Consider the following 13,896-nt stretch of genomic DNA (forward strand, 5'->3'; position numbering starts at 1 on the left):
AGTAGAAATGTTGGATTTTGGTGGAGAAGAATGAGAGCTTCTATATTTTAAATAACTTCAATTTTTATATTTAATTTCTCCTAACATGGACATTATAGGCTTTTAGTCTGTTTCTTGTCATGTTTGATGGTTGCTAGATTTAGTCCTTCTAGAACTCCTGTGCACTAAAAATGTGGAAGTGAGGCTCAGGTGAAATGAAAAATGTTGATATTTTGATGTGAATGTTCAGTGTTATAAATCATTGCAGTTTCAAACTACTGTGATTTGCTATGTATTAGTGCTGTTCATTACATGAAATGACAATTAGAGTTAGATTTTTTTTAACGTGTAAGGTTGGAGTATGAAACTATTTCTTAACTTTGAATTTCCTTTCTGAAAAGAACTGTCTCTTCCTCTCCAGAGTTCAAGTATGAACACATTAGCTGCAGAATTAACCTAAATTGTAATCTCCAACATTTGATACTTCATCCAAACGGAGGGTAAAAGTTAGATTCACGGTTCTGTTCTATAGATTTTTCTAATTTATTTATTCCTGCATTTGTGTTTAAAATGTTGTGTAACTCACTCCCCATAGCTTCCTTGGGCTTATCATATATCATCTAAAGGACAGAAGTTCTAACTTTCTGATAACTCTTTTTTCAATTGTGTATTGGGTAAAGCTTCACTCCTACAGTTACTTTTTTTGTCATGTCTTTTCATGTGTAGCCACACTGGAATGCAGGTATCTTCCTTTGATGTAATGACAGGAAAATTGCACGAGAAATGTTGTGTGTTTTTTTTCCCTGAAACAAGAGAACAGAGGAAGTCTACTGAAATATTGCAGTGACATATAAAAGAATAGAATGGCTCTCTGGTTGTATTCTAGTCACCCTTAGATTTCTTCAGTTGTTTTTAATTGAAGTAAATAAAGTAGTTACCAGCTCTGAGAAAGCAGAATTTCCTATGATATTATGTACCCCTTCATCATAGGAAGTAATTTTGCTTGGGCTCCTAAGCTGCTTTTCTTGCCCATTCTGTAAAGTATAGACGTATATAAATGTCTGCTTCATGATGTCCAGCATCTGAAGTGCTCTTTTCTGTGGACTTGTGGTCATGCTAAATGACAGTTGTCCAGTACAGAATCTGGCAGAGATCCTTGACAAATTATTTTATTCAATTTTTGAATTATATTTTTGGTTTGGCTTAGATTTAGTTTAAAAAAAACATATTTGCAGTTTCAAGGCTTAAAAAGAAGTGCTGTAGTGTCTGCACTATGTTGTAGTGAGCCTCTAAATCTTTAGGATTTCTAAGTTAGGAGTTTAGGTTTCTTAGTCATGTATTCCTCCAGGAAACCAGCATTGTACTTTTACTAGCAATGTCTTGCAGGAGGTGATTCTTGCTTCTTAATTGACAATTTTTTAATTTGAACATAGCTATAAATCATAGTGACAGGGTAGTATATAAAAGAATTAGGAGATTCATAGGTTTTGCTTTCTTGTTCAATCAAACATTTACTTCTGAAAAATCAAACAGCAGAGAGCATCACCAACAATGTGCTTGAATTAACGCAGTCCACAAAAATTTAATTACATCTTAATTTAAACTTGGCTTTTGCATGAGCCAAGCATGGAAGATATCTGGTTTATGCTACTTTTTCTTTGAAAAAGTTATATTCAGGGCCTAAAAAATATACTGTGTATTTAAAGTAATTTAACTTGTTAAATAGGTTCTCAGCCATAATGAGCCATTGCTTCAGGATGCCATGTCAGCCTGCATAGGCTCTCCTGATTCTGGCTCCAAAAGTTTGTTTTGAGAGCTTTGTCTTCCTGGAGATGGTTTTTCTTATCCATTTTATTAGTTCATTAATTTGATTATTATTTTTTTATTATTTTTTAACTTTGAAGTTAAAATATTGCATGTCTTTTGCTGCAGTGAAGCCTGTGTGTTCTCTCTAATTCTGGTTAGGAAACATTACATCAAAATCTTTCTTAGGAAGCTGATCATTACCCTTAAACATATTGCTTGCTGGCAAAGTCAGATTTCAAGTTGAATCCAAGTGGTAGCAAGGCTAGTTGTCTCCTTATAGTGGGAGGGATCTGAATTTGGAATTTACTAAAGAGAGCTTGACTGTTGACTTCTAGTCCTTACACGTACAAGGCACAGATCTGCAACATTTCTGACCAGCTGTCCTGCTGGCTGCCTGTGATCCTCAGGAACTGCTGTCAGTTAAAACTGGGAACACTGTGTACGAACACAGCATCTCCTGTGTTGATTACAGTCTGGATATGATGCAGAGGATCACTGCATGTGTCTCTTTTACCTTTACAGCTCTTGTCAATAGCTTTTCTGTTTATCATTGTTGTATCTGAGTACTCGTCTCTTCTTGGCCAGCGTTGGTTGTGTGGGTTCTCTTGTGCAGGCATCCAGCAGTTTATGCATAAAGCTTGTATGGAGTCCATGGCAATGAAGAACTGGTCTTGCAGTGTCGCTAAAGCCATCTGTACTGTGCCCTCGTGTAAAACAGATGTTACTATATCTGCTTCCTTAGTTTCTCTGCTGTTCTCTCTATTCCTGCATAGGAAAGACAGTTTTGTTGAAACGATGACTTTGACTGTATGTTGGTGTCTTAATGTCTGGGGTGACTATTTTTGGAAGAACTTGATAAGTAAATTTTTCTGAAAAACAAATATGTTTTTTCTGTTAGCAGCAATGATGGCTGTTCTTTGCTTACTTTTTACTCGCGAAATGGTATGTTGCCATGGTTTCCAAATATCTTTTTCCTCAGAGTTTCTTGGCTTTGGCTTATGGAAGCAGATAGACTGACAGGCATGACCAGCTAGATAAAACGTCTTTCCCAGTTACCTCCATCAACACATGTCTTATCTTTCTGTAAAGGGAATGGATAGTTTTGCATAAGGCAGCGTCTTGTGTATGAGCCTTGTAACCTGATTTGACTACAAGCCTACTCTGTTGGCTGTAGTTCTGTCATGCTGGTTATTGAATACTGAAAAAAAAAATTGGTTTCCCTCACCTGTGGTGGTGGTCTAATTGTGTAACAGTTGTTTGTTCAGTTAGAATGCGTGAATCAACTGCCTCTTCCTCCTATTTGCCTACGTGTGTGTATCATGGTGTTCTGTCTGAAACGATGCAGGGGAAATGAAAATTACTAATTCTTTTGCCATCTGTTTGGGTTACTTGCTGTCTTAGGATGGGTTTTCAACAGTTGGAGAATTAAAAATATCTTTTGGGAAAGACCAACTTTATTTGCTTTTCCTAGTTTTGGAAGGGAGGGAGAGATCTTTTTTTTCTGGGTTAGAGCTGTTCATACTCAGAGAATGGTATTAGTATCATCTCCAGTCCTAGCTAGAAGATGCCACGTACATCCATCCACCTGCATGATGTACGACTCCAGTGACTGTCCAGGAAAGTTCTATACTCTTCAAAGAAGGCATAATTTCCTGTAGAGCTTCAGCACAACAAAAGCCTGTGCAGTGGTTGAGATCGGGACAGTGAATGGGGTAGGGGCAGTGTGGTGTTCTGGTGATATGGCAGGAATCAGCCCCATAAGGGAGACATTTACTGGAGTTAATTCACTCTTACTTAGGAAGTACTGGATTGTGATGTGAATGAATAATTACAGAATCACAGAATGGTAGGGGTTGGAAGGGACCTCTGTGGGTCATCTAGTCCAACCCCCCTGCCGAAGCAGGGTCACCTACAGCAGGCTGCACAGGACCTTGTCCAGGTGGGTCTTGAATATCTCCAGAGAAGGAGACTCCACAGGCAAACTGGGCAGCCCATTCCAGTGCTCCGTCACCCTCAGAGGGAAGAAATTCTTCCTCATCTTCAGACGGAACTTCCTGTGCTTCAGTTTGTGCCCATTGCCCCTTGTCCTGTCGCTGGGCACCACTGAAAAGAGTCTGGCCCCATCCTCCTGACACCCACCCTTCAGATATTTGTAAGTATATATTAGGTCCCCTCACAGCCTTCTCTTCTTCAGGCAGAACAAGCCCAAATAATTTCAGGACAGCTGTGACATAATTATACACATACACTTTGTATGATTCTCTGCTCATGTTTTTACTGCTCAGGAACCCAAACTGACTTTTTTTATGTGGGATGGTACAGTGATGGTGTAGACATACCATTTCTTGTGTTAACTCTATCAGAGGGAGAATTCAGCTGTGTAGCTTCGCAGCAGGATTTGTCACCTCTACCTCACAGAGAAGCTCATGTGCTGCTGGGAACCTGCTCTTGTCTTGGATACTAATAGAGGAGACAATGATTTTTCTTGCTTCTGTCTCTTCCAGCCAGACCCAAAATGGGGCACTTTCTGCTTTGGAGGCCAGACTGATACATCTTGCTCATTTTAAATTTTTTTTTCCCCCTCCCTTTATTCTTTCTGGAGCATGTGTGCAGCACCCAGCTAGTTCCTACGTTACATGTTCCCTATTCTAAGGGTAGGACTGGAGGTACATGCTGAACCCTGTGCCAGTATTATGATAGCACTCTGTGCTTTGTTCAGTGGGAGAGGAATTCCCCATTTTTTCCAAAAAGAAGCTAATTTAGTTGATGGGATTTGGTAATTTTGGTAGATTACTATGTTCTCAAAAAAATAGCTGAGCTTCTAGTAGGTAGTTACTATTGTCTAACTTAGTAATAGTTTACTAACCAACTGTTAGTATCTCAGTGCTCTTTGAAGTGTTGTTGTCTGATGATGCACTTTCCGGGTAACCTACGATTGTCAAGACGGAGCATTTGAAATCAACTATCTCTAAAACTCACATGGGTGTCTAAATCATGTATTCAGATAACCAGAGCTGAGCGCTCAAGAATGTCATGAAATATTGTGAATCTGCAGTGAAATCAGAGGAGCTGGCAATCCTGAATCTATACTTACGTGTGACTTTTGTACCATCTCAGACCACTTCAAATACAATGACAGTGATTGTAGTTTAAATACCTTTTGGGGGAGAAAGAAGTTTGTTGCTTCTTGGGAACTGAGTTCTCATCTACAAGTTCCAGGAGTATTTTAATTAGCAAAAGAGACATGGATTTGATGGATGGACCACTCGGTGGATAAGGAATTGGCTGGATGGTCACACACTCGATCAAAGAGTTGCGGTCAATGCCTCAATGTCTGAGTAGAGACTAATGACAAGTGGCATTCCTCAGGGGTCGGTATTGGGACCAGTGTTATTTAACATCTTTGTCAGGGGCTTGGACAAGTGAGATTGAGTGCACCCTCAGAAATTTTGCAGACGACTTCAAGCTGTGAGTTGACATGCTTGAGGGAAGGGATGCCATCCAGAGGGACTTTGACAGGCTGGAGAGTGGGGCTGTGCAAACCTCATGAAGCTCAACAAGGCCAAGTGCAAGGTCCTGCACAGGGGTCGGGGCAATCCCAAGTGCAGATATAGGCTGAGGGATGACGGGACTGAGAGCAGCCCTGCCAAGGAGGACTTGGGGTATTTTTTATTTTTTCTTGTATTAGAACTATTTTAGGAGAGTTAGTATTTCTGGAAGCAGAGAGATAAATCATGTGGAATGCAGCTTTTTATCTGTTATACACATGACATGTATTACACAACAGGCTCTATATTTATGAAAATCAGAATTAACATTATGTAAATTTTATTGTACAATTAATTGATCTTTAGGTAAGGAGAGGGTCAGGAGTCCTATTAGACAATGTTTATTTTAAAAAGGGAGATATATTTTTTAACATGTGTTGTGTCTCGTTCTATTGCCTAATTTTTATTTTTCTTTTTATGTTTAGTTACTATATCTCAAGGTGGTGCAATCCAGATTTCTAATCCGGCCTCTGATGGTGTCCATGGACTACAGACATTAACAATGACAAATTCAGGAGCTCCTCAGCCAGGTGCTACCATTGTGCAATATGCAGGACAGTCACCTGATGGCACACAACAGTTCTTTGTTCCTGGAAGCCAGGTTCTTGTTCAAGGTATATTTTACTAGTCTACTGCATTTTAGTTTTTTTCATATGAAACAATTTTTATTAAAAGGCTTTTTATTTTGTGTTGACATTATTGCACTATTAAATAAAATATTTGTGCATAACAAGATGGAAGGCAGTTTTAGGAGGAGACTCAGTTTCTCTGCTCAGTAAAGCAGCTATTTCTTTTGATTAAAAAGGTTACGAGGAGGAAATAACAGTATGAAATCACTTTCTGCTTTGAATTTTTTTACAGTAAAGGTGCTGCTACAGACTGAAATGAGATGCTGAGGCTACATCTCATTTAATATATGAAATTAACTTGTTTTTTTTTTCAGCAGTTAATCTCAATAAAACACAAGTTCTGAGGTTCTTTGGATATGTTTACAAGTCTCTAATATGACCTTACTACAGATCATCTTACGTATGCTAGAAGGTCTGTAGGAATATAATTTATGAACATTTTTCATTTACATACACTTTGTAGTTGACCACCTAATATCATGATAGCACAGGTAGGAAAGCAACGTTCTGCTTAGTAATCTTTCTACTTAGGTATAGTTTTATAATGTTTTTGGGTAGACGGATATAGATTTTGTTTGTAATAATCACAGAAGTAAAAGAAAGAAAAAAAAAAACCAAAACCAAACCCCAAATATCAGGCCTATGGCAGAAAAGATCTATTTCAGAATCTTTCAGCTAGCATATATATACTTTTTCCAAAGTATTTGTTGAGGAATCTCATCAATAATGGATGGCATCACATAAACCCTGTGCCTCATATTTTCTGATAATCTGTGGTGGGGAAAAAGGATTAGTATAAAAGTGCCAGCTGAATGATATCTCATTTGCTACAAGCTTATATTCATAGGCAAAATAAGAGGCAATTCTGATGTCCTGACTGTTTCCCAGTACAGGTTAAGGGTTGTTTTGGTAGCTGAAGCAAAAGAAAATGTTTTATTATTAGTGAAAATGAGTGTAGAAAAGTTGTATCAAAAATCATTCTGTTGGGATCTATGTATGTTTTTGTAATATAGTCAGTGATATGAACAGTGGTATTTGAGATCTGTGGCTTGAATTTCTTGCGTGCTTCAGTTCTGATCTTCTGTTCATGTGATCCTGAAGTGCTCCTGTAATCACAAGGTGCTCCTTTTTTTGCATTGGTGCTTCCATTGTCCTGGGCATACTTTCACAGTGGATGAATTACCAGTCTGAATTTGTTTATTACAGGCAAAGGCCTTAGTAGTTTGCAGTGCCCTACATACAGACCAGTGCCTGGACTGTTCTGAAATTAATTTCATTTGAATTGATGTAAATAAGTAGTAACTCTGTTAGAGCTGAGATTTTTTTTTTATTTTAATTTTTTTTATGCTTTAACACTAAGCTAACCAGATCTCTTGGATTTATTTTGAAAAAGAAGGGAACTGGGGAGAGGTAGTCCTTATCCAGAGTTACTGTTCTGCCTGTTACAGCATCTGAAATCACTAGCTTTAGGTTGACTTTGTTGGAGCTTTCTTCAATCTTTTCTGAAGCTTTTGACTGAAATGAAATGAGTGGTTGTTCCCCCCACACTGCAAGAAGCTTTAGCCTTTCATTTACCTATTCATTACGGCTTATTAAGCTTTCCTGTCTTGCACGTCTGCCCAGCAGAGTTCTCTGCCTTTTAGTGGAACTGCTCCAATCAAAACAATTGCATGTCTTTTTAAAATTTCCCTAATTTCTATCCAATCATGGCTTTATCATTCTGATTCATTAACGAATTCTAGAGCCACATTCTAATTTCTGTCAGTCAGTGCTGTGAATTTTCAGATGCTGCTTTGTGGTGAGTGCTTTCTGTAGTTTTATGAATAATTCAGGGAAAAAGAACAAAGCGAGGCTTATAGAAATATGGAAGAGGAAGAAAGAAAGAAAAAAAAGGTCTACTGGAAAAGGAGCTGTCTGAGCTGCAGTTTCAGTGAGCTGTTCCAGTGACAGAGCATATTAATGACAGTGGTAAGCAAGTGAGGTCACTGTGATGTCAGTGCTCTTGCTTGTAATCCTGCACATGCTTGCTAGTTTGGAACAGTTCATGCTGAGCTCTGGTAGAGGAACAGGAGAATCGTGTGTGCAGAAGCTGATCATGGCTGTAACAGGAGATGAGACGGGTAAAAATTTTGTTTGTCTTTTACAGTATATTTTTGGATGCCTAACCAGTGCTTAGTCGGTATTTGTGACATTTTCTTTTGAACCTGTTGCTGTAACTCTTTCATGTTTCAAAACTGGTACAAATAGCTTCTGGTTATATCTAGTAAGTGTAGGATCTCAGGGCAGTTTAACAGTTTCGTTTGGGGGGAAAAAATCACTGTTAGTGCAAGAACTCATGCACTAGATTGATACAGATAACTAATCTTTCTAATTTACTGCAGGATTTTGCTGAAAAATCCACCACTCTTCTTTTAAATCCTTCTTTATTGTGGAGATAGTTGTATGCGTTATTGTGTTTATAATGGCTTTTCATTTTGTGAAAGTGACACTGCTTTTTTGTTTAGCAATAAACACTTCAGATTTGATAGCTAAAATAGGCTTAAGTATAGCTGTAAGAGAAAGTAGTGCAAATAAACCCCATGCTTTCATTATTAAAGAAAATACTGAATGCAAACATTTTCGAGAGAGAGCAAGGATCTGAAGTATTGTAATGCCTGCTTGTTTTCTCCTCCACTGTTAAAATGGTCTGTTCCTCAGCTAATTGAGTTCAAAAGGCTGACGTCATTAGATTTCCTGGAATCGTGTTGCAGTAGGGAACTGGAAAAGTTAAACTCCAAACAAGGTACACATTGACGTCAGCTCCAAGTCATGCTGTGATTTAGTCAGTTCCTTTCTGCTTCGTCAGTTGCCTCCGGCAGAGCTGTAAATGTTAACCAGCTCGCAGCCGGTACCTACGTGCTGCTGCTCGTTGCTGGCACATATTGTTTCATTAATCCAAAGATAAATATCTTCTCCAAGTCCACGTTTTGGGTTTTGTTTTTTTTTTAATGCTCAAAGGAATAATGATTCATGCCTTGTTTAGCCAGTTTAGTGGCAAAGGTAAAAACCCTTTGATAATCTAGTCCCATCATTATGACTCACAGAAGGGGAGAACAGACATCCTAATACACAGCAGGCATCAAGCTTTTCTTCTGGATAGTCACTGGAAGAACTCCAGTGTAGGGATGCTCTCTAGTGTTCAGCAAGTTACTTTTTCCAAGAACCTGCTGATACAAGGTGGTTGATTTTTTTAAAATTTGTTTTTAATGTGTTGTTTTTTTTTTTAATTTCTCAGAGCTTAATTTACAAGGTTAGTTTTCTGAATGTGGTTTGAGGTTTTTTTTGTTTGTGTGTTTGTGTTCCTGTTAATAAGTTCCATTTTGTAAGTCTCAACTCAAAGCTTCAGGTTTTCGGTGACTTTTTACTCCCTTGCAATTTTAAGGAGGAAAAAAAAAAAAAGACATGACCTGCAGCAGTGTTTTAGGGAAATACACCATCTCCAAGTTTGTTGCTTTGTTAATGGTCTCAGTCTGATGTGTTAGGAGTAACTTTAAACCTCTGTGGGGTTTCATTAGAAATGGTCACAGAGGTTTGTCAGTCTGCATCAAGGTGTGTGGCATTTTTGTCTGAGATGCTGAAAGGGAGGGTACCCTTCTCTGTAATATTGTGGATACATTACCTGACCTAAACTATGAATTTTTTCAAAGGTATTTTATTCTTCCTGCTTAAAGCGTGTTTCATCTTTCCCAATGTCTTTTTTTTGGGAAACAGTATTTTATTGTAACTTTTTGAGATATTATACAAAAAATTTTGCAGACTTCGAAACAATTCATTTGCTATAGTGTGTCATAAAACACATATTAGTGCACAACTAAAAGATACTTTGTCAATGCTATGCTTGCCTTTTTTTTTTTCCAAACTGCTGTGTCTGGGTTTACAAGGTCTGTACCAGCAAAATGGTTATTTATCTCTGTTACCACACTGCTGCATTTATAAGTCAGCCAACTGTTCAGCAGGGAGAGATGCTGCTGGAACCTGGTCAAACTATTCATGCAACACATTGTTACTTACAGTGGTGTTTGCTGATCCCAGCTGAGATAGGGACTCACTTTTGTTAAGCCATGTTGCAGGTACGTTATCGCCCCGAGTCCCCTGCACAGCAGCAGCAGTAAGCCCTGTTAGCTAACATCTGAGTGTAAATCAAAGACAACAAAGTAGCTGGTCTCGCCAGGCTGAGGTGTCCTGAGTTACGGATTTTTCTCTGGTGACTTGATCTACAGAATGGTTCAGTTGGATTTCTAATTCATTGCAGCTAATGCAAATTAAGATAATGTCTCTTTTTTACCTAGTGATGAGAGATAGAAAAAGGTAGTTCTTACTACAGAGCCCGTAAAATGTATGTAATGTGGCCAGCATAAAGGTGAGCCTGAAGAGGTTCTGAAACGCCATTTTTGTAAAGAGTGAGCTGAAATACCATCCCGTTGACATAACTGGGACTGCCAAGACATGGAGAACTTAGAGTTAAGTAATTCTCTTGTACCAAGGCCTGTGTCCATGCCAGCTGCCTGTTAGAGCTCATGGGGCTGTGCTGGGCTGATTTCTCTCTCCCTCCCCCATCCCAGGGGGATTATCTGTAACCCAGGTCAGTTCGTTGGTCCAGTTGGTCTTGTAATTCCACAAACACTTTTACCCGCAGGACCGAGAGGGGGGGAGGTGCAAAGTGTTTAAGCTGATAATGGTTTCAGGACATGGCCGTGGAATTGTAGTCTAAACACAGCTTGATCCTATTTTTTGTATTTAATTAGTAAAGTACCTGCATTAACTTAATAGTAATTTTTTAATTAAGTTTGGGTTTTGGTTTATTCCCCATGTAGTTGACTGATGTCTCTTTACTGCTCTACCCATCAGACTCCTCAAAGTGTTTTTGTCTCCATTTTATTTTTTCAAGTTAAGTTTTTCCATTATTTGAATATTGCTTTAAAGAATTAAAGTATAATTAAGTATAAATTAAGCCCCTGAAATTTGATCTTTTATATTGAGTTGTCTTAATGACAAAATCTGAAGTTTTGTTCTGTGATAATATAAAATATTTATGGAGAGAAATAGGTAAATACTTGCTTATAGTTTGAAGAGGGATACATCTTTTTGTTTTGATTTTTTTTTTCTCTGTCAGGTAAGACACAAGTACTTAAAACTTTCACAGAGTTTCACAGTTGGGGTACATCATGTAGGAACAAATTACCTCAGAAATACAGAAGTGAGGTGAGAGTCTCAGAAAGATATTGGTTCTAAACAACATGTCAGATTTCAGATCTGTGTTTAGCTTGGGGAGAGCACGAAACTGGTGGGCTCGGGAGCTGAATCTGAACTTTTGCACTCCAATTTACTGTGTAGCTACACCTCTTCCTGTGCAACTGCCACTACCTCCTCTTGCCCGCTAATGCTGCAGCATCCTGTTGGTGGTCCCCTTGCTCAGGAAACATACTCCTGTTCACCATGAGCGCTTGTCTGTTCCTTTTCATTTTGGCAACAGCAGCTCTCGCTCGTTTTCCAAGGGTTGCCAAACTGCTGCTGTGAAGGAAGGAGAGGCAGTAAGGCTGGTACTGTTGCTATCACAGAGGAGGAGGAGAAGGTTGACTTCTGAAGTGAGTTGACTCCTGAAACCTGTGTTAGAGGACAGGGGCAGCATATAAACCTCAGTGGCTGCAACAGCAGGACCATCTTTTCATGGGATTGTGCAAACAGGAGAAAAGTGTGGCTGCTCTGACAGCGTTTCTCAAACAGCTTTCCCTATATTGTTTGAAAAGAGCCATGTGGAAACTTTCACAGGCTTCAGTCTGGCTGACTAGTGGGGCCCCATGCTAGTGCAATTTAGATAACTTATTTTACAGCATGGAAATAAATGCTAATAAGATAACCAATATAGTTGTGACATTACAGGCCTGTGAAGTATTTTATGTAGCAGGGATCCTGGATAACTCATCAACAGAAATCTGTTATTTCCAGAGAGATTTTTGCATAGTTCTTTTTTGCCGTGAAGTTTAAAATACAATTCTTCTATACAGCTGCCGCTGGAGACATGCCAACTTACCAGATTCGAACTCCGGCTGCTACCTTACCTCAGGGACTGGTAATGGCAGCCTCACCAGGGTCTTTGCATAGCCCTCAGCAACTGGCAGAAGAGGCAACACGCAAGAGAGAGCTGAGACTCCTGAAAAATAGGTAAGACTATAAAAAAATTAACAGTCCGTGTTGCAAAAAAAACCCAAACCTAAAACAATCTAATGAAGTTTTCTTCTTAAGGTTGTGAGAACTGCCTGTGATTGACGAAGGGAAGGCAAGAAATTTTGTCAGTCATCCCACGCCCTTATAGCATTGAGGAGTATTGGCTGTTAACTCTGGAGAGTTAGAGTTGACCTTGTCACCATGGATTTTTAGTTCTAAAATATTATGGTAATTCAGAAACCGGTACTAGTGTTGTCCCTTTCTGATAATTTTTGTGATGATCTGGAGGTATACTTATTGCTGAATTTTTTCTTTTCTCCCACCCCACAGTAAAATGACCAGTATGGGTTTGTTCGTCTTGAAACATCCCAGCACAGAATTGGTTAGGAAAATATCTGAGGATCTCATTAGCAGCTGTCCATTAATGATGATGTGAAGAGGACTTACTCTAGGATGGAATGATAATTACAGACTTTCCTAAATACTTAGCTACTGGGATATGTTATTGTGCAGTGCCCCTGTCATTTTGTGAGGCACATTATGTGAGGTGGTTGTATATTTTTTAATTAGTTTGCATGGACTTGACTGTATGTTGTAAATGCCAGTCTTTCTTTGTGTATTCTTCATGTTATTCTTGGGGGACTTTTTTTTTTTTTTTTTTTTTTTTTTTAAATGCATAGCCACTGCTATCAATGGCAGTTAAATTAATGGAACAAATAGTCTGCTGTGCAGATCTCTAATAGCCACTTGCTTTATGATCGAATTCATGGTATTGCTTTGCTCTCATGCCTGTCCTTTATTTTAAATTACTCCCTAGGATCACTGCATTGTTGTACCTCCTTTTGTTTCTCCTCTCTTCAGTTTTAAAACTAGCATCTATGCTATCTCTCATGTAACTTGCTGGAGAGTTACACTCTCACAATCTGACAATTTATCATATTCCAAGATGTTAAAGGAATGGACTCCCAGTACTTCTAAAATTTATTCTGGTATTGAATGCTTGTTCAGTTACGTGCTTCTGAAAATACTACGCAAAGTGTTTAGCTTCAATATAACAGAATCCTGAGCAGTGATATGAGATTGACTCCAGACTGCCATTTGCCAGCAACAAAAAAATCCTGAGGTGCATATGGCTGAAATGTGCCCAGGTGGACAGTTCTAAAGTGCTAAGAAATTGTATTTGTTTGGACTTAAATTTTACTGTAGATTGTTACATTAAGGTAAAAAAATTAAAGCAGTTTGTAAGCTTGGCATCTAGCTTTTTATCTGAAGAGAGTAGCGTTATGCTACTATGCTATGCTTTTATTTCCTAAAAGTAAATTATTAGGGTTTGGTTTTGAGATTTTTGAGTGCAGAAGATAATATTCCTAATAAACACACAAAATGGAATGTGACTGGAAGAAGAAATGCTGCTTTTAGTCTTAAAGTTTAGTGCAACTCCAGTCAATATGTTATTATTTACTCACTGTTTTTCCCAGTTCCTCTATGTATTAATTACATCTTTGTATTTGTTGATGCTGAATTTGTTTCAAGTTCTAGTTGTTTTGAATTGTATTTTAACCATGTTATTGCTTATGGCTGTTATGTGCTGTTCTGTTTGTGCAATGCAACAGCTGGTGGTGGTTGTTGTTGTTGTTGTTGTGGAACCGCAGGGATTGCAGGTAATTTAATTTGTCCGGTCTTTGCCATCTTGTGGCTGTTCCTGTAGTCATTTGCCTTGTATTGGTTCC

General features: G+C 38.5%; 1 protein-coding gene across 14 annotated transcripts in view; it reads left to right on the top strand.

The window, feature by feature from the left end:
• The window catches only part of CREM (cAMP responsive element modulator), a 46,649-nt gene that overhangs the window by 17,502 nt on the left and 15,251 nt on the right, over positions 1 to 13,896 (top strand). For 10 of the 14 annotated variants that reach the window (XR_012763803.1, XR_012763804.1, XR_012763805.1 and 7 more), the window contains 2 exons: positions 5,759 to 5,947; positions 12,007 to 12,163. Coding sequence is in view for 10 of the 14 variants with exons in the window: in XM_075419697.1 (XP_075275812.1) it covers positions 5,759 to 5,947; positions 12,007 to 12,163 (346 nt within the window). In the remaining 4 variants the exon portion in view is untranslated. Of the gene's footprint in view, positions 1 to 5,758; positions 5,948 to 7,760; positions 8,083 to 12,006; positions 12,164 to 12,244; positions 13,893 to 13,896 lie in introns of those variants that run through there. The other 4 variants (XR_012763806.1, XM_075419702.1, XM_009945136.2 and 1 more) reach the window with 4 other exon arrangements.

This window comes from Opisthocomus hoazin, chromosome 4 (assembly GCF_030867145.1).
Source record: "Opisthocomus hoazin isolate bOpiHoa1 chromosome 4, bOpiHoa1.hap1, whole genome shotgun sequence".
NCBI lineage: Eukaryota > Metazoa > Chordata > Aves > Opisthocomiformes > Opisthocomidae > Opisthocomus > Opisthocomus hoazin.